We start from the raw sequence: 27356 nt of genomic DNA on the forward strand, positions 1-27356 counted from the left end.
GGTGTTCACAAGACTCAGTTTTAGATGTTACATGGACATGCCTGCAAGCACACTAGGAAAATGGTTATGCAGTTGGATGTCCATGTACTGTTTATCCTGCCTTGTCCTACTCAGACGAGTTCCATCACAGCCTACTGCAAACCACTGGCAAATTCCTGTGGGATCTGGAGCCTTTCATACTGCAGGGGCTTATTCTAACTGAATTTCTATAAATTAGTTAAAGAAATTCCCCGAAAGAGAACCAGAGATTGCTTAGACTAGGCTTTTATGTTGCTGAGTTTATTTTTGAACGAGTTTTAAGAAACTTAGGATTATAGGTACTTTCTGCAGATTTCATCGTCCTCTCCATTTCTTGATGAAAGAAGAGTGTTCGGTATAGACTCGAATCTCATTAGACTGCATCTAGATTCATGATTTGTTTGGTTTCTTTCTTTTTAATGTTAAGTTTTGAGGATTGTCTAGAGGAAAATAGCCAGGACTTGACCGAGAGTTTAATTTCATGAAGGTATTGACATTCTCAATTCTTGTTTGGGATCTGGATCCTACTCATGAATCTAAACGTATAGCTCCAAACCACGGAAGAACATAAGTAGCCTGGCTCAAATCACAGACATACAAAGGACTTTTTGCACACACACCTGAGAGCTTTTCTGGACTAGGCTTAGTTCAGAAAGCCTGATAAGATACCGCTCAACACCACTGTGTGACAATGTAATGAAATGCAAAGCACTGGCTCCTGCCAGAGTCTCAGTGGTGATTGATCTCCTTCTGAATCAAGAATTTCCGCATCATGAATTTAAACCATGGCTCTTAAGTGTCTACTGGAAAACATATAAATGCTTAATTACATATAATCTTTATAGAGTTCCCTTAGACTTACATGTAGGCTACCAAGCTACAGTCTTCTATATGTTGCTTTTTCTGCCTCTACATACATAGATGTTTACACGTGCTTCTCTTGCTAATTCTCAAGTCCAAGTGAACTGAACTCAAGAAGACACAGGTAATTTTGGATGATGTCCAAGGATTGCTGGCAGGGAATGAGACAACTCCACAGCGCTCCGTTCAGCCTTGAGGTTCCTTGGGTCCTTCTGCAGAACATGTTTTTGCCATCAGCACCTGTTTGATGTGCATAAGGGTTAGCAAACACGTTTTTTGCTGCTGTGCCAATGAACGTCCTAGCTTATGACTCAGTGTAGGCTATCGGAAGAGTCTGTGTCTCACCCTGCCCAACTTAACTGAAAAGGTATAGGCAGGAGCTGGAACTTAACATGTCAAAGTACATTTTAATGGCCCATTGGCACAGGGATTATCAGCGAGGAAATGACGTCCCGGGTCAGGCAATGGGATGGGTGGCAGGGTGCTGACACAGCCTGACCTGAGCCAGCCCTGAAGGCTGGCTGGGCAGTCCTTGCTCCACCAGACAGAGATTTCACAACTCAGACCTTGTTCCGGACATTAGCCAAAGCTTGCCTTTCATAACCCCACATAATTCACCATGCACGCATCCCACTAAATCATAATTAACCAACAAGAGTTTCAAGAAATCGTAAATCAAATAAGACTGGCCATGGCCTCCCGGGTGGGGAGGACCAGACTCTGCCCTCCCTCCTCGCACCGGAGTGCTCATCACTTCCCAGTGTCCCAAGAGCACTTGGATCTGCTCCTCTTCTTCCAGCCATAGGGACACTGGGGTCCTACTGCACAAAACCCCTGTCTCAGCCACGCAAACCTATTTCAGCCCTTCATCCTGGAAAATCCCTTTGGCCCTTTGTATATTGTCTCGGGAGCATAAAATTTTATGTGCTGGACAGCCGCTTACTCTGTGCTTCAGGCTTTCTGCTCTGATTGAGGCAATTCTAGTACAGAAAGCAGTAGCTGGGCTCTGAGGAATGCTTAATTTTATCTCTTCCCCCTCCGCCCCTGCTTCCCGCCACGGTAAGCTAAAATAGTTAAACGTTTGGGGTTTGGTTGCATGCATTGTTTATCCATGCTTGCTCCTGCTTCTATGTTTAACAGAGGAAATAACTCGCTACGATAAAGTATCACTACATGCTGGTAACATCAGATAAGCTAAGCTGGACAAAAATGTTTTCTTTGGCAATTCTCCACTTTCTTTAATTTGGCCAGAGAACCCACTTTACTTCTGGAAATGTGGAGGCCTCTGTTACGCTTGACTGTAACACAAAGAGTTTCACAGGTTTTCTTGTTAAACTGAATGTAAGACAAGGAGAACAATCCTGCCATTTCTTTCCCTGGTGTACAATCGGGCTGATAAGCATCAAGCTGCACATATCAAAACCCACAGTGGATGTCATTTGCATTAGTTTTCTGCCTTTCCAGAAAAAAAATGAGCCTTTGCAATCTGCTTATCGGCCCCTATGGGAAGGTGCACAATGCTATAGCAATATATATTTAAAGTTGAGCACCGGGGAGGAAAAAGGCAGCACGGCTGGAGGGAACCCTTTTGGGGTGGAGGCAGCGTTCCCAGGTGCAGCAGGAGGAGCTGAGCATCCCCATTGCAACTGGTGGGTGTCAGAGGAGCCCCCCGTGTGTCCCCCCCGGGGAGTGGGACGGGGACACTGCTCCCCCGGCGCAGCGAGGGATGGGCAGAGAGGGTCGGGGTGCGGGGATCGTCCCATCCCATGGGAACAGCTTGTGCTGCAGCTTCTCCCCGGCTCCCGGCGGTGGGTATCAGGCTGCGGAGGTGGCTCAGGAGATACCTTGGCACGTGGGGGGAGAGGGAAGGGGAGGGCCGGTGGAGGTTGGATGCCTTTGCCCCCCCTTTGGGGTGGTTCTGGGGTCGGGTTTTGTCACTCCCCACACGGTGTTCTGGATGAGGCCACAGCTGAGCACCCCGAGTCGAGAAACCCGAAGCACCGCGGAGGGCAGTTACCTTCACCACGCGCAGTGGACATATACATCCGTGCAGGATGTACGCGCGTGGGACCGCACACGAACTCGCGCGTGTTACGGGTTAACCCACGTGCGGGAGTCACACCGGTGGCATTGCCACAGCCTCTTAACTTTACGTTTTGCACCTAACACAAAGCTTGGACCTCAGGAGCCCTTTTCTGGCTGAAGGCTAGAGCGTGGCACTGCCCGTGGGAGACGCGGGGCAGCAGCAGTGCAGCATCTTTCCCCTTCGCCTCCCACCAAACGCCTTGAAAAGCTCCGGCTGCCTTTGCTACAACCCCACCACGCTGCACGGCAAGGGCAGCTCCTCTGCTGACGGCGTGCAGCTCGTACAGCCCACACGCAGCGAGTCCCCTGCTTTGGGATACTGCGTGTGGGATTTTGCGGGCTTTGCCCCCAAAACGTGCATTGGCTGTGCATTTACTGCACCTGCCCTAAGAGCTGGTGTCTGCGCAAGTGATGGACATACCACAGATTTCTAGTTTTGACAGAGTTGCCGGTGGTATGGAAAGCTGAGCTACGCTTCCAGGCAGCAAAGGCACCTGGCATATAGTGAGCCATGCTGTGAGGATCCTCCCTGCAACACACATACAGCCTGAAAGCCTTAAGTAGGCTGGATTTATCTGTTGGTTTTTTCCCCACCCTTTCCTCCCTCCCTCAATACAAACATTTATGTAATAAAATATTTCTAGAGCACAATGTCTAAACAACATACACTTAATAAAAATAAGAACTGGAAAACTTTAGTAAGAAAACAGCTGAAGTTAATTTTCTAGCCAGATAACAACTGAAGGGGTTTTTTTCTTTCCAGATATTAAGGTGTTTTTCTTGCGATAGGTTTGACTTACTCAGGAGTATTCTGCTTAACGCCGGCTCCTTAAAGGGGTACTTGAATTTTTTTCTTAGTTATAACCAATGTGTAATTTCTGGGACTTAAAATTTGAATTTCTGGTTAAATAACATAGAAGCAAACTCTAATTATGTGCCTTTTCCCAGTGCAGCTGGTGCCAAACCATAGATGAAAGCAAAGTGATTATAGACAAAGAGCAACCACTGGGTGACCGGGTTTCCTTTGGAGAGAGTCAACACAAGTCATTTATGAATAAATCTAGCGAAGAATCTGCAGCAGAGCCCAACACCCAGTGTGAGGCTGGGTCCTACATACAATATACAGTCACTGGGTAAAATACTGCAAGAAGCTAACATAGGAGATACCCTAGTCCCTGCTGAGTGTCCTCTCCATACGCCACAGTATCACAATTCTCTTCTCCATCACCTCCACCGCTTCACAGCGCTGTTTATAGGAAGCGAGGGTGCGTTCCTCAGGGACGAGGGGTCGGCACCACAGGCTGAAGAAAGCCCCCAGCCCATGTCCTGCAGTGGGGATGGATTAATCTGCCCCTTGCGCCAGTCTGTAAAAGGGGTTGCTGCCCCTCCAGACTTGCTTTGCCCTCTTTATTCCTTTTAAAGGGGTGTTGCTGCTGTGTTTTGTATGGCGCGCTGGTCTGCCCACGTCAAAATGCAGTGGTGCTGAACTGGGTCTTTTGGACCATTGGTTTTTCTGGTTCCAGTCCTTAAGATCCAAGAAGGGCTTTAATTATTGTGGTCTGAGTGTAATTCGTTCAGAGGTTTTCTCAACCGCTTATTCACCTCTTCCTGTGGTAGAGCTTGCAGACCCAGCCGGCATCAGTGACAGCAAAATATATTGCTTTTTGAAGAATCAGACTTTCATTTCAAAATTACTGCTCTGATATAAGCTGAGATGGGGACAAGATTTTCTCTCTCTCAACTTAAAAGGAAACAATAATTCTCTCCTTTTATTTGAATGCTATTCTATCCCATGATTTTTCTCTTTGCCGTAGAAATTTTGAAACCAAGTCAAACACTGGAAAGAAAAGATGGTATTGTAAACCTTGGACATAAAAAAAAAAAGCCTTGGACATAAAAAAATAAAGTCAATTCCAGCTTTTCCTGGATTTTACGTTTGAGCTTCCTCACCTCGAGGCTTCAGCTTTCTAGTCTGTAAACAGGAATAATACCTTCCTGTCTCAGAGAAGTGTTATAAGAAGCTTAACTGATTCGTGTTTGTAGGACACTGGGACATGGCAATACGTATGTGGATATGGAGATACACATATGTGAATATTTGGATGCATCTATGGATGGAGGTACAGACTGTTTTTATTTTTGTGTATGCCTCCTGTTTTTTCTTTTCACAACATCACTGTCTTCCTAAAGCACAAAGATTTCTTACAGAGGCGAGAACATCGATAAGTTTACCCGAAGACTAGCTTGCACAGGAATGAAACGTGGTTTCTTGGCATATACTTCTTGCCCATTTTAAGTACCAATGTTAGAAAGTTTTGGTATTTGATACACATAGCACAGCACAGGCTCAAAACCAGCCCTCACTGGCAAAGTATTGTCACATTACCTTATCTTTCAGAGCAATCTATAATTGAAAAGGGAAGCAATACTTCACCTAGATATCCCTCTCCCTCCCTAATTTTCCTGGTTAAAATAACATGTTGCTGAACTATGATTTTTTGAATTTAAACCAAAACAGGTCTTCTTTTCTTTCTGTTGCCAGCACCCTCCAAAGGAGCGGACGCAGACTCCGCGAGCAGCTCTTTGTTGGGCTGCATCCCATACCCAAGCCCCCCTCAATGCCACCTTTCTTTCCCAGGACTTGCGAGCCGTCCTCTGTACCTCACACCTCCTTTTGGTTTGCTGCTTTGGGTTTTTGAAAGCGTTCTCCTTTCCTCCAGCTTTGGGAGATGGAAATTTCATGGCAGTCGATCACAGGCTGCTCAACAACACGACATCTGGAAACTCCTTCCCTCGGTGATGGCAGGCTTACAGCAAGATAACCATCTGCTCTGGCCTGACCACTACTTCCATTTTTCTTTGTCTCCCGCAAAGATGTTAACAGGCCTCATTCACTTCTCATTGCCTCCCAAACCAGACAGCTAGAATTTCCCTTCCAGAAAAAAACAAAACCAAAACAGAACACTTTCTGTTTTAGAAATAAACTCAGAACTCTTGCTATTATTATTGGTATTAGTAGTAGTATTATTAGTATTATCAAAATATAAATACTCAAATTTACATTTGGATGGAGAAACCAGCACATCAGATATTCTATTTTCCATTCAAAAAGTAAATCTAAATTTTGATATTTTAATATGTATCTTTGCATGCACTTTCCAAAAATGACTTTTCAGTTTCTCAGTTATGTCTATTTCTTGTCCTGCTCTGGTAGAATCCCCTCTGCTATTACCTTTTCGCCATCCTTCGCACACGCCAGAGGTAACAGCATCCCACTGACAAACGGTGTTGGAAAAAGAAGCTAATCAATAAAAGATTACAGAAAGCCCTGTTTTCATTTTGCAACACAGACATGCTAGAATTCTGCTGCAAAGACTCGTCTCCTTTGAATACAAAATAATAAAAATGTAGTCCAGAGGGCAAAAATGTCATCCTTGCCATATTTAGTAAATTTAGTAAACATATTTTCAGCCACTGAACCTATATGTCTATATATATACACAAACAGGAAGCCGAGGGGGGGTGTATGTGCACATAATATGGAAATAGCGACTGGCTTCTGTTTAAGGTTCTTCACATTTGTGGAATTTTTACTTATGTTACCCCTTTTGTTTGCCCTTTATTTAGGGACAATAAAAGAATGGATGCACTTGGCTTTGGCAAGGAGCTCAGTGTTTCCTGCTGCTAATAGGAAAAAGGTGGGTGACAAAACCAAAGCGTCGCTGCGCTGATCAGCACAAGAGCTTACTGATGACTTACCAGCTTTTCCACCTGCTTAAAATAAAACGCATTCACAGGAGAAATGGTCCTTGTGGCAACAGGCTGAAATGGTTTTGCTTACTTTGCCAGTAAGGAACTATGTTATCCTGGTAAACAATTTAAAGATGCCATTAAATGGCTCCTATTCTGTTCTGTTAAACCTGGCAAATGATAAGCTAGGTTTCTATTCTGGTATTATTCAGCTCCTTTCTATACAATTTAACAGCTGGAAATGAGAAGGCGGCAGCTCCGTGTTCCCAGGCAACTCTCCCCAACCACCAGCAGCTGCCCCAGGGACCAGGGTTTGGGAGCTGCTCTGCAGCGACAGCTCTTCTCCTGGATCGATGCACGGAGGCTGCTTCAGCGTGGGGTCCCCTCTAAGAGCTCAGAGCATTTGCAAGAGCCACATCTCGTGAAAATTATGGTTTTGACTCCCAGCATCCCATTATTTTGTGTCATACAGCTGGGAGTTTAGCCACTGACTTCCAAGAAGACAACTTTTTTCAATATACAAGTGATTTTTAAGTTATGTGTTTATTGTTTTGAGTTAACAAGCACAATAAAGAATACATCATGCTCTTCTGCCAAGAAGCCCATTTCAAAGGCATTAATGGCTATCAGTACACTCCCTCCTGCCTCAGAGAGACAGCTCACACTCACATAATCTCTCAGCAATTCCACTTGCCAGCTCAGTGGTTTTGTTATCCCTGGTGCAGTTTTGTAGGGCATAACACACTGTATGGGCTTATATTTGTTCTTACTGTTTTGCTGCAATGTTCTTTTACTCCTCATGTCACCCTTGAATTTATATATATGTATTTTAGGCTTTATTCAAGCAACTAAAAATCCCCTAGAAAAGAAGCACATGTGGAATGCATAGGAATAGAAACTATGATGACCTCATTCATAGTATATTAATATACAGCTGGCCTAATAAAACACAAATCACATCCACTAGCAATATTTATGAAACACCTTACATCACTCAAAAGTTCATTCATATTCAAAGTCTGGTTTGGGATTCGGGCTTGTTGAACTCCTGTCCTCAGTGTAGGTCAGAAATGTGCTCCAGATGTTGACGCCGCCTTTTCTCTTGACTCTTTCCAGGCAAGCAGACAGGTCACCGTAGTTTCTTCATCACTGGGATGCCTCGTGTTTTAACTCAGCACATTTCCAGCGGGATGAAGACAGCAGAGAAGAGAGAAGAAGAAGCAGATCCTTCCATGTTGGTGCAAGGTTCAGTTGTCTTGGCTGCAGAGCAGCATTCAGCAGGCAAACCAACAGCCCTGAAGAGAAACTGGTCCCTTGCAAAGGTTATTCCTCTGGTCATTCAGTCCAGCATATGGACATGGGCACGACTAGCACTTGCAGGAAAAGGAGCCTTTCTCTTTTTCTCCCTCCAGCATAATGCATCACTGTCAGAAAATGGGTTTTGGATCCCTCATTGAAGAGTGATACTAGTTTTGGAGTCTCTTACTAAGTTTCTTTTTAAGTAAATGATGTGTGAAAGAGGAATAACCTTTCTTCTACATCTCTCTCCATGCACCCAGCTCCATTTCTTTATCCAAGTCTTTTTTCCCTCTCTCTAATCTACATTTGCTTATTCTTCTCATCCATTTCTTCCTCCACTAAAATTAAGCATATTTTGAAAGTTAACCCTTTTCTTATTGAGTTAATATATGCTAATCACTCAAAAGAGCTAAGCGGTATAATGGGACCTTTTCTGTGTTTGTTATTATTAGAAAATGTTTAATTTGAACATACTGGATAAGAGGAATTTTATGCCATTAGCATTATTGGAGACCTCTTGATGAAATTTCACATCCTCCCACAAAAACATTGGCCTGATCTGAACAAAGACACATGTTTGTGTGGCTCCAGGAAGGATTTATATTTGGAAGAGGAGAGAGTAATTTTTCATATTTATCCAGGGATGTGAAAATAGCCTGAATCAAAGCATGGCTTCTAATTGCTCTTATCTGCAGTTCCTCATCTTTCTGATGGATCCTTTTTCATCGCCGTTCTCATGTTACGTCAATCTGTATCTTTGAATAAGGTTTCACACATGCATTAGTAACATCTTTCAACGGAGCTGCATGACCATCCGTCGTTACACTGAGGGCCTTGAAATCTTCTTAGAAGGCTTGCATCCTATTCTTTTTTTACCCTTCCAGCTTTCTCTTCTCATTAATACAAACAGATTACGATTTTGATTTATTTTGATTCATTTTACAGCCAGACATTAAGTGAAGCTGACATGTTTCAAACTCTGTTGTTTTTAAAAAGGAAAGTGCAGGCTGTGCAAAAAGCCCCAGCTCATCTGTGTCAGTGCACTTTAGGAGAAGGTCCAGCCTGATCCATCACTTGGGTTTCCCAAGCAGCAGGGGTTGCATTGGTACCATGAAAGGTTCCTGCCTTGCACTCGGCGTTCAATTCCTGCTGATGATGAGAAGAAATCTTAAATCTTTAGCCTGGTAACCCATACTTTTTCTCATTAACCTAGGTCCATCTGGGGAAGTTCCACACACTGCTATAGGAGCTTTTTCATCTTTGGGTGAAGCAGAAATACAAATCCTCAGCTCTTCTTCAAAACGATGCTGTTTCAGTAAGGATTTTCTGTGTGATTTTTCCATACCATCAAAATTTGTGTGTGTGTGTGTGTGTGCGCGCGCATGCGAAGACAGTAGGATATTTGGAGTGCTGCTTTTTTGATGTAAATTACCTGTCAGGGACATCCCAGAGCTATATATAGTCTGTCTGCCCACAGTGGTTCCAGTTTGTGAGCTCCCTTCCCTGCCTGCTCACATGTGGGTGAAAATCAAGATGTTTTTCGACCTCTACAGAATTTTAATGCCAAATAGCAACATAAAGAGATATGATAGAAGCATTTAGTAATGGTACGATGGGCGCTTTATCCTCAAGCAAGAAATCTATTACACCTTAACATCATATCCTTAACTGGATAACAGACACGCAAAGGCAGGCGCGTGGTAAAGGATCTGGGCTTCCCTGACAAAGAAGTTAACTCCCCAATCTAACGGTTGGATCCCAGGGATCCAGAGGTCTTTTCCCAAATGGAGGAAAGCAAAGCTATTCTTTTCAAAGCTATTCTTTTCAAAGCTGTTCTTTTCAAAGCTGTTCTTTTCAAAGCTATTCTTTCAAAGGGAGTAAGAAGTAAAAAGCAGAGTCAGTTATGTAAGGACCTCTTCCAGTTTCTCCTTCTCTGCAACGTCTTCTTGCCGTGAAAAATAAAACAGCCTCGTCGGGCTTCCTGCCTCCCCGGTGCTCGGTGCTAACTGCATCGTGGTGACTCAGGTTGCACAGAAAAGAGACCCTCTGCTCCTCCATGCCCACCTCATCCCTTCGATGACCTGCAGCGGTATTTAACGAACAGGGAGCCACGATGTACCGTAGGCTGGGGCAGGAGTTCTGGTGCTTTTGCTCAGTGCCATTTAGTCTGACAGATCACACACGGAGGACGGTGGCACGTTCTGCCCAGGAATTTGCACGTGGCCTCGCTTGCCGCAGAGGGGGTGCCACTGTCCAGGTGAGCAATTTGGTTTTGCTGATGCCTAAAGTCATTTTCGGTCATCATTTTGACCTCTAATGAAAGGAAATCCCATTGACCTGGAACCAAGACAGGCGCGGAGGGGACGACGACAGTTCAGCGCTTCCTGTCCTTGAAATCTCCAGTTTATTTCCTGGCATCAGGCTGTGAATTGTAGTTCACACAACTAAACAGCAAGTTCCAGATCTCAATGTGCTGAGCATATTTGGCATGTGCCCAGCCTGTAGGGCATTCAGGTCAAGGATCATGGAATCAGCTTGCTTACTCTCACAGGGATGTCCTGGTTAAGTATGCTGCCTTCCACAGTCATTTAATTCTTTAAACTTTCTGATGTAATCTCACATCCTTTTACTCCTCCCTCCTCATAGAATAGAAAAAAAAAAAAATAGGAATGTCATTTTTGGAGCACTTCTGAAGGAAAAAGAACAAGCAATGAATGTGGCATGAGTATGTGAAACAGTCACTTGTCCCTAAAATCTGAGATACTTTGGCAGTAGCACGCAAGTCTAATCAATTTTTCCTCGAGAACAAACAATTACATTACATGGAAAAGCTGGTCCTTCAGAAGTTGACAAGAACCCCTGGCTGAATGAATGATGGATGGAAGGAAGGAAGGGCACACTTGGGAATACCTTCCTCTTCTCCATAACTCAGTATCTAAAGTTGTGAGGCCTATTTACTCCTTTGAGGTCACTTCAGTTTCATTCTACAATGTGGTACCTACAAATGTAATTAGTTGCAGGAACCTAAAGGAACTTTGTTCAGTTATACCTTCTTTCACTACACTTCTGCAGCTTGGCTACGTACTACGCACTGGTTTGCACTGACAGGCAAATGCTACCTTGGTTTTTGGTTTGGGATTAGGTAAGGAAGATGAACCAACCGATACTCATCAGAATTCGGAATAACTGACTCAAGCTCTGTTACCTGGCAAATTATTTTTTTTTATTTTTGGTCTTTAACAAACACCTTCTAGTGGTATTTTTAATCACTTCTCTCGAAATTTGTTAAATTTGGGGCATATTTCTGGTTAGTGCCTAGAAACCAATGGAATCTAATCCTACAGGTTCAGATTTACATCTGGAAAGCTCTGTGCCTGGACTACTTCAAAGACAAAAGGGAGCCTAAAATGGGACATGCTGAGAGTACAAGCAGTTCATATAATGTTGTTTTAATATTTTCTGCATTATTTTTCTATCCTGTTTTTTATGTTCCCTAAGACCTCACTGGGATAGCTGAGGTCAGATGGTATAAAGCCATGAATTCTGAAGAAAATGAAACCGGTGCTTTATGCAACTCATTGCTTAAATCTGCCTTAAATGCTACAGTGCCAGAAGAATGGAAGGTGGAAAATGTGACTGTTAAAAGGACTTCTGGGCTCACCCAGATAAGTGTTTGATGTCTGTGCCAGGCAACTTACTGGAAACTATAATAAAGAATAGTATTAATAAACTGAATGACATGTTGGAGAAGAATCAGCATTGCATATCAAGTAGGATGTCATGTTTTGCAAACCCATTAGAGGTTCAAGGAGTGATTTTTATATAGATCGGGATCGTTCTGATAACATTACATAGCTGGATTTTCAGAAAGCTTTTGACCTGGTCTTTCACCACAGACTCGCGAAGTGTATTCATATGGAATAAAAGCAAAAGGATAAAAAAACATCTAAAAGAAACGAAACTCATCATTAGATTACACAATCGGTTTCCAGAACCCACAAAAATCTCTGCTGTTCAACCTCTTCAGAAATTTTATGGAGAAGTTTAATGCCATGAGGACAGTTGGCAGATAATACAAAATTTGTCTGAACAGTCAAATCTTAAACTGGCAATCAAGAATTTCAGAAGACCTTTAGGAAAAAGAAATACTTTTCTGTTGGCTTAGTGAGCTGAATTGATTTGCTGTGAGGTCCCATCAGTGACAAAACCATACAAAGATCGGGGAGGGAGAATTGTGCATCCAGGGCTAGGGTGGAAGCATAGAGGGAAGGAAGAGTGAGTGGCACAACCTGTTTGGGTAGCAAGAAGCTGTTAGATTAGCTCAGCCGTATCGCTTGATAGCACTTTTAACGTGACAGGCTGATAAATGACAAGTGAAATTTAATATATGGACACGCAAAGTGATGCACCCATGGAAGGCAACCCTCACCATATGTATCCACCGGGAAAATAGCAACTCTACTCAGGAAAGAGGTCTCAGACCTTTCGTTCATAGCTCTTTGGAAAGAACAGGTCAGGCAGTAAAAAGGAACCCGCGGAATGTTTGGAAATAGTAAGAAAAAACAAAAGTAAGACAAAAGCAGGACAGTGCTGCTGCAAACCCACATCTTGAATATTGCATGTAGTTTTCTCCACTTCGTCTGAAAAGAAGCATAAATAGAAAAGATACAGAGAAGGATGAAAACAAAGATGGGGAATGGCTTCTGTATGAGGGGCACCGGCTGCAATCCCACAGCAGCCTACGGATTTACTGCTGCAATCCCACTCCACGCCTCTTCGTCCTGTCGCCGAGCTGGTTCAGCACAGTAACCTGGTAGAATCCATACACGCACAGAAAGAAGGGAAGAGTTTTCTGCCATGTGAGCGAGCTGAAATGGCACAGCCACATCTCCGGACGTGGGCAGGGGGACACACGACGGAGGGAGGAAAGTGGCAGCCAGTCCTAGGAAATCTCTGCCTGCAGCTATAGCTTCACAAGCCGTTTCGGCCAGCTCTGCTGCTGAAATGAGCAGGGCCACGCTCCCTTCGCTTGCGGCTACTCGCTGCTACCCCTGAAAGCCTCTGCCTTTTGGTGTCTGTGCAGCAACTCAGTGGGGGAACTGATCTGAATTAAAATTAATCATTTTTGTTGGGTTACTCTGATCAGGTTCGCTGCATGCCAGCACAAGAAGTGGACGTGACCAAAGGACAGGAACAAGCAACGGGGACTGGTGGGACTGCCTCTTTGAGCAATGCCAGCTCAAAGGGGTTTGGAAACAAATAATAGACCAAAGCTTCATAGTTTAGGAAAAGGGATGGTTCTGAAAGCATATGAGAGAAGTCTATAAAATGGCATGGTGAAAACAGATAGGGCATGATAATTCATTATTTCTTAGATGACGAAAATTCAAGTACCCTAGAAAATCATTAAGCACTGGATTTAAAACTGCTGGGGAAATGTTCCTGTCTAGCCTTTGTGCACATTTGGGACCTTGCTGCCACTCCTGGAGGCCAGAAGTAACAGCGGATCAAAAAGCTGTTTGACAAATTCATGGAGAAAAGGTACATTTGTGGCTGTTAGCGTGACAGCAGACACAGTTTTTACCAGAGAGAGCTCTTCCTCTGCACTTCAGAAGCTGAAAACAGAAAGAAAAGACCACTCCATGGTGGTTGATGTGTTTTTATACCTCTTGCCTATATGTGTACTATTGGCCATTGTCAGGCAGAAGATACGAGCCTAGGGATGGTTGCTTTGAATGAGTAGGCTGGCTCTTACGTTTTCATGTGCTTTACTTCAACTATATGTAATATAAATACATTGTTTACACTTGTCACATTATGTTTGCAGCAATTTATTGTGGAGACACAAAGTCTGTATTAGATACACCTAAATACTAAAATTACACTAGACGAGTTCTTTTTTTCACCCCAGTTACGCCATTACTCCAGAACATGGTTTAGCGGGCATGGATGATGGTTGGACTCGATGACCTTGAAGGTCTTTTCCAACCTAAATGATTCTATGATTAAAGTCACCTTGAAGAATGCACAGATTTGGTGTTACTCCAGTTGCCCATCACGTTTCCCCACCTGTGGGGCAGCACGGAGGACAGGGGCAGCTTTGAAGCGGTGGCAATAGGCGGTCGAAGCGCAGACCCGGCTTACAGCTAGCGGGGTTTCCCACATCGGACGTGTCCCGTGTGACTACGGATGGACGAAGGACAGCAAAGGACGGCTTAGCAACGTATCGGTGTAAACCACATCCATCTCTTCCCTGAGGAGTTTATCCTAAAATAGCGGAATAAACCGAAAACGCGGTCGTGAAGCAAATACGTTACCGGGGTGTGGGGAGAGGCCAAGTTCCTAATTTAAGGCGGGACTGGGTTGGGTGCCAGCTTCTCCCTCTGCGGTGATGAGCCCCGCAGCGACTCCAGAGATGCGCCCGCCAGCGCAGCCCGGCCGGAGGTAAAGGGACCCGCCTTCCCCTCCGCTCCCCGGGCCCTGCTGTCCGCCCATCGGCCCGGCTCCCCGTTAAATACTCCCCCGCGGCTCGGCGCGGCCTTGGCCCGGCAGGTACGAGGGGCCGGGCCGTTGCCCCGCCGTGAGGTGTGTCCCTTTAGCCGGGGCTCGGCGGTGACTTGGCCGAACGAGCGGGTAGGACGGGCGAGCAGCCCTCCCCGGCTCGGCGCTCCCGCAGTAGCAGCGCCTTCCCCGCCCGCGCCGCCGCCGCCGCCGCCCAGCTCCGTTCCGCTCCGCCAGCGCCCGGCCCCGGCCGCCGCCGCATCATGCCGCATCCCGCGGCTCCCCTCGGGGCCGCCCTGCTGCTCGTCCTGCTGGCGGCGGACTCCTCACAGAGTGAGTACTGAGGGGACGGCGGCGGGGACACACACACACACACGGGGGGGGGGGGGGGGTGGTGTCTGTCCCTCCCGCCCACGCCGCCCCAACATCGCCCACCGGCCCCGTGTGGTGGGAGTGCGGGGTCGGGGGGGGGGGGGGACGCTGCGGCTGAGGTGAAGGTGGCGGGGGATGCGCAGCTTCACGGCGGGGGCCGGCGGCGTGAGGGGGCCGGCGGCGTGAGGGGGCCGGCGGCGTGAGGGGGCCGGCGGCGTGAGGGGGCCGGCGGCGTGAGGGGGCCGGCGGCGTGAGGGGGCCGGCGGCGTGAGGGGGCCGCGCTGAGGCCGAGCCGACCCACGGGAGGCGGCGGGGGGGGGGGGGGGGTGCCGGGTAGGGGACTCGGTGCCACACGGCGAGGCGGTCGGTGACCCCTGGCCGGGCGGTTTGGTGCGGGTGTAGAGGGCGGCCAGGCGGGCTCAGCTGTTCGCCGTTGGCTCTCCTTCCTCCTGCTGCTCTCCTCCTCCTCCTCCTCGACCCCCATGCCCCCCCCCCCCCCCCGCGGGCCCGGGTTTCGGCGGCCCAGCCGTGCTGCTGCGCGCCCCGGAGGCTGCCCAGTTCCTGAGGCAGAGGCAGCGGCGAGCTTACCAGATCTTCGAGGAGACCAAGCAAGGGCACCTGGAGAGGGAGTGCGTGGAGGAGCACTGCAGCAAGGAGGAGGCCCGGGAGGTGTTTGAGAACGACCCCGAGACGGTAAGGGCGCAGAGCCGCCGCCGGGATTGGGGTGGGTTGTCCGGCTTTGCCCTCCCGTCCTCCTTCCCGCCATCTGGGGCTGCCTGCGCAGCTGGGGAAGCCCTTGGGAGGAGGAGGAGGAGGAGGAACAACCAGAATCATGGGGGGGATGACTGGAAGCCATAGGGTGTAACTAGCACTCGGCCTGCTCAAGGGCTCTGTCCGTGCTGTCCAGTTAGAAGTGCCTGGGTGAGGGTGGCCTGGCCTGGGTGAGGGTGGCCTGGGTGAGCAGCCCAGCCTGGTGCCTGCTGCCTGCTGCCATGACTGCTGTCTCCGCAGAGCGGAAGGGCCCTGTTCCCCTGCGGTGTAAATCCATGAAGCCAGATCAGTGCGACCTAACGCTATGGGCTTCTCTGTCTGGACACCTTACCATCGCTCTTTCCTTCACCCTCCCATCCCAGCTGTGTTTAAAATCCCCTTGATGATGTGGCGCATGTCGGAATAGGGGTTTCTCTGAAGAAGTATGTCGTAAACACACTGTAATCCTTTTTAGGCCATATTCAGCTTGGTCAGCATTTTTGAGTCGGTAGGTTCGGGACCTGACACTACAACAGCAGGAGAGCACGTGTGCGGGAATGTTGGTACTGCTGCACTTCTAACACTAAGCGTGGATTCACGCAGTTACAGCCTGCACACCGCACGTGGAGCTGGCTTTCCCAGTCTTCTCAAGGCTGACTTTCACTTCAGTCTTCTCTGCACTTTGGACAGCGTGTGGATGCAGTTGTGTTGCTTTACTAAGCTTGGCTTACTCTTCCAGTTACTTTACACCTCCTCTCCACGCTGTTTTGGATAGGCTTCTCTCATTGCTGAGATTATCTGGCATTGATTTAGCAGTGGGAAGTAGATTCTTCTTGGTGTTCAAACTAAAGCTTGATATTGCACAGCGTGTTCCTGTTAATGGTATGGTGCTCTAGGGAGAAGATAGGACAGAGAGAGACAGAGAGAGTGTATGTGCGTGTGTGTGTGTGTGCAGAGACACACACACACCACAGGCAAGGGAGGGACTCGGGAGATGTTTTATGCTTCGGTCAGACAAGTCTTGACATGTGTGCTTCATTAGCAGGCTCAGCGCTGGATATAGAGTGCAGTAGCTTGTTGTCACAAGGCAGTAGTAAGTACGGCAAAAATGTTGTGATGCTGGCTTTTCTTTTTGACAATCTTTAATTTAGAGCTTAATACGGAACACTTGCCCAGGCAGTGTTTAACGGTCCACCTCTTACGTGTACGTGCAGTCACATCTGCATGCAGCAGTGTTTGCTTCTGTCCTGTAAAACTGAACTAATACAGAATATGGATAACTAATGTGGTGAGAGTGGCCGGCACAACTATTTCCATATTCACATTGAATAACATAACTTTAAGCTCAGTATAGATATTCACCATATAGCAGCAAATGCAGGAAAAAATATCCCAAATGTGATTTTGTAGCATTCTGGAAAAAAGGTAATCTGAGGTCACCAGTTTTGCTAACTGGCTTCTGGCCAAGAAAGTAGCCAAAGGCGATGCATCGATAGATCAGTTTAGGGGGTGGTAGGCTGTGTAAATGTGTCAGGGGTTTTTAACAGTATTTGGTACTTATTTTGTGTATTGGAAAAAATATACAGTTTTCCTACTGTAATGAAAATAATGACATCATTTTGGTTTAAAATCTTTTAATGTGTAATATAAATTCTCTAAGATCCAGTCATGCCATTTAAGCGTGTTTTGCAGGACAATGCAAACTTTCTGTCATTGCAAATGATTTTGATTTTTTTGGTGCATTTCCTTTGTTACTGCAGCTAGGTCTCTCTCTACCTCTGCAAACCTCTGGAGAAATACCACTAAGGCTAGATGAGCTTCTTGTGTCTGTGCCCCCTTGTTTATTTTACATGCGCTTCTACACCAAAGAAGTGCTGTATTTTATAATACTTTTAGGTCTGCAGTGACATAAGATCCTACCTTTTCTGAAACACAAACCTCCCAAGAGCTGTGAACTTGCTTGTTACGTGCAGTGTGTCCTACTCCTTGCTGTTACTTTGCTTCAATTTGACTGGGAAGCAAGTGTGCCACCGCCTATCAGGGGGATTTATGGCCCTTCCTATCCATTTTGCAATCAGTATGTGACATGAAGGCAGCAGCTGCTGTTCAGTAGCAGTTTTCTAATGCACGGTGGCAGAGGTCATGTATAGGGGCTGTTATTACTCTACCCGTTGGAAGCCTTCAGTGCTTTGTAAGGCATAGGTGACTACTCTTCTGGCAGCATTTGTGGATTTGATGGACAGAGTATTAATACGCGCCTGAGGTAACGGAAGCGTTTCTTAAATGCTAGGAAGTCATCATGCTGTCATGTCACCGATGCTGCGTTGTACGTCCTGTCCTGGTGACTGACAGAAGAAGGAAGCTAGCTGAGACAGATTTGACTCAGGGAAGATGAAAACTGTTGATAAACAATGCCTAGCAGTTTGAGGAATTACAGTAACTGCAGTCATGCTTCAGCCTGTTGTCAGGCTGCAGCTGATCTATGCTGGTAAAGTGAGGACTTTCTATTGACCAGGGAAATGTACAGCTTGCTGTTGACAGCTGATGATTCCTTGTAGTTTAGGAAGGCTGAAATTTTTGTCTCTGCCTGCTGAACCTGGTCACAGGGATTAACTACTTAGGTTGTAGCAGAAAGAAACGGCTGCAGCACTTCTTGTCCTGCGCTGAGCCGTGTGGCTACCCTCGCAGTAGGCAAGCAGTGAGGAACACATCAGTGCACTGCTGATCTGTGCTGTTGCATCTCCCAGGTTTTATGCTTTAAAGCGCCAGATGAGCACGAATGTAGGCACTGGCCGTTTACTGTCCCATGGGAGCAGTGGTCTTTCAGCCTTGACAGCTGAAGGTTAGTTTGAGATTAGTTAATAGCTTGCTGCTTCTCTGTTCGACCTCAGGAAAGGCTTGCGATGTGAGCACAGAAGTGTTGTCTCTCTTCCCTGTCTCCCCCATCAGATGATCTAATGAAATGTATGAGTCTTCCTTACAAACCTTGCCATTCTTAGCTCTCCTATGGTTGCGTGAAGAGAATTCCAAGGCCTAATTTCAAGAACTATGACTTAAAGATGTAATAGGAAATTGCATTAACTGATTCATCAGACAGCTGCAGTAGTTCAGGTAAGATGAAGCAAGGTTGTAGCATAGCTTGCGTGATGCTTCCCAGGTAAAACCAGAGCTTGATCCAGACAATTATAACATCTAGCCAAGAATAACATTTTACGGAAGGATACAGTGGACAGACCAGTAAACAGAAATGAAATGTTGTGTACCTGTATCAGAGCACCCTTTTTCCATGCCTTCCATTGTTTCAGGGATCAGCTTTCCAAAGCAACATCTGCAGGCAGTCAGCAGAAGATACACATTCTCTGAAACCTGAATGCGGGTGTTGCCACGTGTGTGATTACTTACATCAACTGCTAAGAATAGTGTATTAGGCGGGGCTAAATACCCATTCATTTGCAGGCTAGTGCAGCTTTTGTCTTTTATGTTACGGAAAATATAAATATCAGCTCGCCCAGACTGGAGGAAGGAAGATCAATTGAAACATTTTTAGACTGGTGGTTTTTTGGTTTTTTTAGGAGGCAGAACAAAACTCAGTCTGTGCCATTTGTATGACTATACATGGTAAAAACAAGTGTGAGCCTGGGTTAATGAGTCTTGCAGCCTATCTTTTTCATGAAGCTGATTATAACATCCTTGGATATTATTGCAGAATTCTGGGATGGTTCCTGTTTTATAATTTCATTTATGCTAGAGGTACCAAACAGAAAAATGAAAAGATAATATGGTGGGAAAAAATAAGGATGGAAAACATGTTCGTGGGAGGTATGAGGACTGTTTCTAAATGTGATCTATTAAAAAGATATGCTAGGTGTGATAGATGGGATGAAGTTGCAAAACATCTTGGATATAGAGATAAGAATGTTATCTTATTTAAAATGTTGATGAGGCCTTATAAAAAGCAGTACTGCAGAAATATTTGACCTTGGTATGCAGTCAAGGTATTACAGCTTGTTAACTGACTGATAAAACTGCTCTGGAATTTGGTTGACCTATTCTAAAAATGTGGCCATCCAAGCATGTAAAACAAAGGGCAGAAGGGAGTGTAGTTGCTGGTGTTCTTGGAAATGTTGGATTTCACTGAAGAATAAATACAGCAAGAAAGTGTCCTTGTGCTAGAAGTTTCTTTGTTTTGAAAGGCTGAGCATAGGGGAGGTGTTTGAATGCAGCCATTTAACTGTTTGGTACCACAGTTTATCAGTACATCATCCGTCACTGCACATCTTTCTTGCTGTTGTTACTGTTGAAGAATTACTGGTCTTCCTGCAGGTCACCGTTGACATTGCCGTGCTGAATACTTTGAAAGGTGTTAGGCCCACCAGAAGCACTGACGTAGGTCAGCCTGGCCACCTGTGTTCACTGTTTATGGATTTGTCCCTCAATAGAGTACCTTGGAAAGCCAGCTGCTTTTCATGTGCATGCAGAATGAACATCCTGTTCACAGGCAGGCACATGAAGAGTTCTGCTTTTTGAGGGACTTGCATCCAAACTGCTGTTAAAATTGATGGCTTGTCAGATAACAAAACACTGCCAGAGAATCACAGGGTGATTCGGGCTGAAGAGGACTGAAGAGGTCTCTAGTCCACTCATCTAGTCCAGTCTCCCACCCACGGCAAGGGCAGCAGTGAGACCAGACCAGGCTTTTGGGGGATTTTTGCTGTCATGTCTTGAAAATTACTGATCCTAACAAAACATCCAGCAATGTCAGCATTCTTTCTGCTAGGCTGGGTTTATCGGGAAACTGAAATGCAGATGAAGCAATGTATAGGGTGTGATAATGGTCAGTTTGGTTGGTTTTCATAGTGTTACTGACTCATTAGTTTTATTTCTTTATTTGTTCCATTACATGACATAACACAGATGAGCTGCATGCACAGACTAGAGTCATCCAAACTTCATTCTGATCTTTTAGGAGGGGTGCTTGGCAGACAATATTTAGGTCTTATTTCTAAGAATAGCAAGGTAGATACACATTTGTAAATACTAATCAGAAAAGTATGAAGGCATGTAGCGGGAGGAGAGGGGTTACTGGGAGAGTTAAGCAGTGTAAAATTTCTTTGAGTAATTTAGTGAATGTTGTGTAGTCTAGACATACAAAATACTGATATCATCGTTAAATACAGATGTCATCATCCCTGTATAGAATATTCCTTTCTAGATCCAGGCAAAGATCTGGTTTTATTCGCTGTGAAAATTCTTCTCAATATACTGATTTGTTATGGCATTTTGGCAGATTGTGGAGGAAGGGCTAGATTTATAGCTAGTATAAATTTCTCCATCTCTTCTTCTTGGTGCAGAATTCATCTGAGAGAGGGAAAGAGTTACTGGAAAACTCTGTGCTGATGGTTTAACCTGCTTGGACTCAGTATATGGAAGAATGGATTCCCAGGCACAGTGGTACCTGCTTAATAGATTTTTGAGAAAGAAAATAGGGGGAGATTTAGACTTTTGGCCAGGAATGGATTGAAGGAGAGAAGAAGGAAGTACAAAAGTTTGAGTGCCCAGCTTTATGCCACAGTGGCATCCCAGCAGAAAGCTGGGATGGGATCTGGGTGTCCACCAGGTGTTCTCCCTTCCCTTTCTTCCTTCTCCCTGTAGTTTCTTATAAAGGAAGCGCAGGATGGGACAGCGTCGTACCAAAATCCAGCGAGTCTAACTGATCTGGAAGGCAAACAGATTGGGACTGTGGAGCAGGGTACATCTGTCTACTTGGCAGTACAGACACAGCATTTGTTTGTGGTGGTGGACTTCAGTAGCAGGAGGGTGACCAAAACACTCCTGTCTGCCTTAGAAGGCAGGTCATACATTTATTAGCTAAATGCTGCTTTATCAAAAGTTATTGAGACAGGTGAGCAAAGTTTGCTGTTGGTGGAAGCAGGCACAGCTCCATCAACTCTGCTGGACTCATGCCTACCTGATCGTCATCTGTTTCCACTCGTGTGAGTTTAGCCCAGAAGTTCAGAATAGACCTGGAAATACTGAAACACCGCATCACAGAAGTACTACACGCTAAACCTCCTGTGCAGCAGGAGGGAAGGAACAAGAGAAGACAAAAGTGGCTAATATTACGCTGAGGGGCTCTTTGAAGGTAGGATGGAAAAAGATGCTAAGAATGGTAAATTGAAGCAGGGGGATTATACAGGTTTGGGTCAAGAAGGAAGGTAATGGAAAAAGCAGATAAAGTTGGGGTAAGTCAGTTTTTCAGAGGAATACAATAGGTTTTGATAAATATGTGAGAGGGGAAAAACCCAATTAAAAAATGAAGAAAACAGTTTTGTGGCCATGGGCTCATTTCATTTTCTTTTTAAATTAAAAAAAAAAAAAAAAGAGGAGCAGCCTACCGGGAATTAATACAGTTTGTTAGTGCAGCTGCATAAGAATCAGGTAAGAGAAACACTGAATCTGTATCAATTGGCAGTTGTGGTTCATGTATGCTCTAACTCTAAGTGAACTTAATGAATTACAAGCAATTACTTTCTGATAAGTATGAAGAACAAGGATGGAACCACTGTCAGAGATTTAGAACAAACTGAGAAGGAACATAGCAGGGAGGTATACTTCTCCTCCACTCACATTGTTTTTTAGGCTTCGGTTTCACATTTGGGAGCTCAGCTGATCTAGTTGCAGTAAGTAACCCCCTTGCCTATTCTGTTCATCTTTCCTGCAAGCAATTTGTGCAACTGCATGGACCGATTTAAGTAACCGATCTAAAGAAAAGTAGTCTGGAGAGAAAAATGATCATTTTGCAGCTGGATCAGTTCCACCGTCCAGTTCACCATGCGGCTTCACATAGGGTTGCACCAACGCAGTGGAAAGGACAGCGTGGGTTTAGGATGGGAAGGCCAGGTGCCAGGGGAGAAGCAGAAAGGGTTGTCACGGCTCATGCTGTCAAAGAAGTGACCGAACAACCAAGCCTTGGAGAATCTGATGGAAGTTTTTCAGCAGGTCTCCCTTCTGTATCTCTACCTGCATCACTGTTTTGTTATGACCGGCTGTTCTAGAGGCTCTCCGCACATGCACATGTCTGTGGGGAAGTTTCCGTATTTATTGTTTCGGGTTTTCTTCCTGTTCCTTTGAGCATCGGCAGTGGGACCCAGAGGAAGAGCAAAGGTGGAAAGTAAGGAGGATACCCAGGGAGGGGGACAAGTGTTGGAGTTGTCTTCACTCTTCACAGCTGCCAGGACAGAAGGGTGCGGAAATGAAGAGGTAAAAGGAGAACGGGTCTTGCTTGCACCGTGCGAAATCATGTGCATCTGGAGAGCTACCACATTTGGCCGACTCCTGGAACAGGGAGTCCTAGTTCAATTCCAGAAAACATTTAGGACAGGAACAGAAAAGCAAAATCTACTTAGTTGTTAAAATAATGAACAGGGAAGTATGAGGTCAGATTCTGTCACAAGAGCCTAGTGTTGTCTCAGATGTCACTTCCCTATTCCTCGCTTGCCTGTCCCTTCTGAGGCCAAATCCAGCGATGCCTTAAAGTGGCTGAACGCTGTTACTGTGAGTTGCAACCTCTGCAGGTAAGCAAAATCCTAAGAAACAATATCATTAGATTATAGGAACGGGAAAAATACAGTATTTCTTCACTTCAGTGGATAAAATGTTACAGAGCCTATAAAAGAGATCACAAACATTTAAATCATGTTGGATGGAATATGTAATCTGTTCTATTTTAAATACGGCTTAAATAATTGCAGAGTCATGACACAATATAGGATGTTGAAGGGAGACAGCCTTTTACTTACGCTAGGTGTTTTGTCAGATCCCAGGTTGCTTAATTTGACTGAAGTTTCTAAGTGAGTGATAGTTTAACCACACCTACAAATATTGTAACTATTGCAACAAGTAAGGATTCAAACAAGCAACATTGAGTGAAGATCTGTTATCAAATCAAGATCCTCTTTTCAAATTGTACTTTAATACAGCTGGAAGGAAAGCAGCCTTTCAATCCTGAAGCAGTGGTGGAAACCTCAAGGCATTCGTGACTGGATTGCATTAAGAATAACTTAAAAGCACATGCAACCAACTCATTGGAATCACTCTACAAATTATTTTTGCTGGAATATTTGGTCCTTGGCACCAGTTACATCCATTTCACACTGTTACTGTCCGATCAAACCCTGACTCAGGCCACGTATAGAAATCATCTCTCTGTGCCCCTATGTCTTCACAAATGTATGTGTTTTGCTTGCCTGTGGCATGCAGGAACATTTTTTTTCCTTCTTTTCTTTCCTTTCATTACTTTTTTTCCCTGTAATTGTGCATTCTAATCATTGGTGGGTTTTTCCTCGTTGCAGAGCAACATCTTTTGCTGAAGTGGCACCTCAGTAAGCTGTTGGGAAATAGTCCTGCCTCTCAGAAGAGCGCAAGGGAAGCTATGACAATAGATGTTTTTTGTTTCCAGCCTTTGGGATTCTGCAGAGATGCCTAGTCTCTATGAAATGGGTGATGCTGGAGAGGGTGGTCTTGAATGCTTCTAGTTTGGAAAGATCAACAACTTGGTGGAAGGGACAGTCACAGTTTGTGTGCACCAGAATAGCTGGACATTGTGAAGTGGATACTTTGCAAACGGACACAAAATCTAAAAGCTACCCTAAGCAGCTGTAACTTTGGCGGTAGGTGATGAGGCTTGGAGGCTGCTTTTGGACTGCAATGTGACCTGCTTGCTTCTCTAAAGCCTCACTTGCCAAATTGTGGAGAGAAGTACTCTTTGCTCCTTGCATGGAGAATGCCGATCCCCCCAAAGCAAAATAGGAAGCAAACTAACCTGAGTGTAGGGTTCCTCACAATGAGAAGGAAAGCCTGTGCAAGCAACATGGCATTGATTTGAGCATAACCTCTATAACTATAGGTTCTACATATTTAAAATTCTGAATTGCAGGACTGTTTAATTACACCATATGGGAGGGAGGCCTAATCATTCAGCATGATTTTTTCTATGCATCAAAAGACTAGGGCTGCGTTTTAAAAAATGCGGAGAGCTCTTGAGCATTAATGAGATTTGCATGCTCAGGTCATAACACTTAAACAACTGTCAAAAACTAAGTTATAGCCAATTATGGTTGGTAGCAGCTATTTCTTTGCAAGGATAGTGCGGGCCTGCAGTGTGGAAATATGCAGTACATTTATAAATGGGGAGGTCAGGCCATGCCCAAGACAAACATTCAGTCCTGAAGGAAAGAGGAAAAAGGAGAGTCATTATATGGAAATGAGAAAAAGGCATAATGTGGGAGGTGTCACTGCTTTCTAAGAGGTAACTAGGTAACTAAGAAAGTGCTTTTTAGAAATTACCGTTGCTAAGACATGTCTGTGAGGTCCTCCGGCATTAGCAGTGCTGCAGTCACAGAATCACAGACTGGTTGAGGTTGGCAGGCACCTCTGGAGGTCATCTGGTCCAAGGCCCCAGCTCAAGGAGGGCCACCGAGAGCCAGTTGCCCAGGACCATGAACAGTCTTTCTGCAAACTACATCTTTTATCTGCTGCCACTACAGCTCAAACATGATTTTTGTTTAGACTCAGTGCTGATCAGGCTTACCTGACCTAATACTCAAGAAAAACTAACAGAAGCAGTTGGCAGGCCCTTTTGGCTGAGGTTTCCAGTGTTGCCAATGACTTTAAGCAACAGTGAGAACATTTTCCTGGTGTAGACAGGGTCATTGTTATGTTTTCAGAAGGGCTATTTTTATACAGTGACTCATGTTAACGCCTGTTCTGATTTGGTGTTCTTCCATCTTCTCTAAAAATGCAGCGGGACTAATGCATACCCCGTATAATTTCACTAACTTCTGGATTTTACCACTAAGGGAGGGTTTGGCCATAGAGCTGAAAATAAATGGTGACCCCAGTCACGTTGTAGGTTTCCTTTGGCAGGGACTTCTGCCCCTTCAACTTCACAGCCCTCCGATGAATTCTTACCTTCATGTTGCTGTTCTCCTCAGTTGTTCCAATGCAGGGTATTGTGGGGGTGGCTCCACAGAAACTGTTCTTAACTTTCACTGCAACCCTTAAGAAGAAAAAGCAAATATAAAAAATGAACAACCTGGAGTTTTGGGAGTGTGGTTTTTTGGGTTGGTTTTTTTGAGGACACTTTTAAACTCATGCTTTCTTCTCGTTTTAGATGTCCACACTAAGTGTTGTAGTGGCTGTGTTAGAAGGGTAGGAATAAGCTCTGGATGTAGGTGGGAGAGAAACTTCTTAACCCCATGAAAAAGTGTTTGGTGTCACTCTACCCTGAAATAAAAGCATGTACTCTTAGGTCTTGCACTACTGTTGTGGAAACCAGTAATTGTGTTGAGTGCATCAAAAGACTTGCTTCTAGCATGTCCATGTGTTCGTGTGAAAGGAGTGGGGGCTGTAGAGCTTAAATCGTTTCTGTTAAAGCACAGCTCTGTCTCCTCGACAGCAAGGGAAAGGTCTTGAACTGAGCTGAAATAAGCAAGCCAGGACCTGCCTGGAGGGACCGGCCTCATGCTGCCCTTTCCACTTCTCTGGAAGGGTGGAGACGTGTAGATGGGAGGCACTTCCCAGTCTCTCCTGTTTCTCCCTTTTAACCCGAGGTCTCTGCTGAGCTGTCCTGCTGGCACATGGCGTGTGGTGTGTAACTCGTACTACATGCTGGTCCGCAGGCTGTGGGTGTCTCAGTGCCAGGCCCTTGACTATTGAAGCTTCTGGCGTCCGAGTCCTGCTGGTTGATATGTGGGAATCAGACAGAAGGTGTGATGGGTCACAAAAAGGAGGGGTGGCAATACATTAAGGTTTTCTTGGCAGCAGCAGGCACAGAGGTTGGAATTGTGGAAGCTACATTTGTGAAGGTTGGGTCTCTTGTGGAGGTTGGTGCTTCTGCCAAGGTATTGTCTTTGTCTTGCATGCACTGGGACCTTACTACTGGACAGATTGGTTAGAGAGCTTGGTGAGGTCAGTGTCTGTATAGCAGCCTATCCAGAGGATGTTTATGTCCAACATGTATTTGTTTCTAGTTTTTTATTTAAAAAGCCCATTGCTCCTGCTTCTACTTTCAGCAGTAATTAGGAAAGCAAATCCAAAGGGGAAGGGCTGACAACATTTAAATGTTGACTTCTTTTACTAGAGTCCAAGCTGAAAATTTAACAGTTACTCTAGTTCTGTGGTCACAGTTAAATAACGTCCTGTGTTTTGATCCTGTGAATACTGGGTGGTGTTCTGGATGGTGAGATGTTTGGTGAGCCTGAAATTGAAGGAGACTAGTTGAGAAATCAGCAAAGGAGTAACAGAGAATCTTTGCTAACTCCTTCTTAGCAAGCCTCAAAGCGTTTCTCTTGGCATTTTTGTTGGATCCTGAAAATACAGTTGAAGACTTCTGGTGGAGGGAAGATGAGACTCAGACTTTTAACAGGGACCTGACCCTATATAGGGTTTTCATCTTCCCTGAAATCTCTGGGTCATTAAGACTTAGTACAGCACAGAAGACTGAAAAGGCATTGTAGAGTTGAGCGCTCACACAAGATGTAATGCATGTCTGGCTGTCTTTCTGTGCAAGTTAGGCACAACTTGAATTTTTAACTGGAAAAACTTCTCGTCGGTGTTTTTTGAAAAGGGACTGCTACTTTAAGTTTAAGCAAGTTCCTTTTCTCAAGTTGGATAATCATTCCTTCTTCATTCTTGATTAATCTTTTGGCTGAATGGAAATA

The 27356-nt window shown here is 45.2% G+C and overlaps 1 protein-coding gene and 2 long non-coding RNA genes across 3 annotated transcripts in view; 2 read left to right on the forward strand and 1 right to left on the reverse strand.

The window, feature by feature from the left end:
- Positions 1 to 4976: 4976 nt before the first annotated feature.
- Positions 4977 to 7927, forward strand: LOC128135207 (uncharacterized). The gene is made up of 3 exons (XR_008232995.1): positions 4977 to 5084; positions 6592 to 6662; positions 7831 to 7927. It is a non-coding gene; the product is annotated as an uncharacterized LOC128135207 (long non-coding RNA).
- A 1881-nt stretch (positions 7928 to 9808) lies between these two features.
- Positions 9809 to 12908, reverse strand: LOC128135206 (uncharacterized). Its single transcript, XR_008232994.1, has 2 exons — positions 11106 to 12908; positions 9809 to 10571 (listed from the first exon to the last, which is right to left on the reverse strand). It is a non-coding gene; the product is annotated as an uncharacterized LOC128135206 (long non-coding RNA).
- A 1745-nt stretch (positions 12909 to 14653) lies between these two features.
- GAS6 (growth arrest specific 6) overlaps positions 14654 to 27356 on the forward strand; it is a 41464-nt gene continuing 28761 nt past the window's right edge. The window contains exons 1-2 of the mRNA XM_052773928.1: positions 14654 to 14847; positions 15413 to 15579. Of these exons, the coding sequence (XP_052629888.1) occupies positions 14778 to 14847; positions 15413 to 15579 (237 nt within the window). The 5' untranslated portion in view covers positions 14654 to 14777. The remainder of the gene's footprint in view (positions 14848 to 15412; positions 15580 to 27356) is intronic.

This window comes from Harpia harpyja, chromosome 22, assembly GCF_026419915.1.
Source record: "Harpia harpyja isolate bHarHar1 chromosome 22, bHarHar1 primary haplotype, whole genome shotgun sequence".
Lineage (NCBI taxonomy): Eukaryota > Metazoa > Chordata > Aves > Accipitriformes > Accipitridae > Harpia > Harpia harpyja.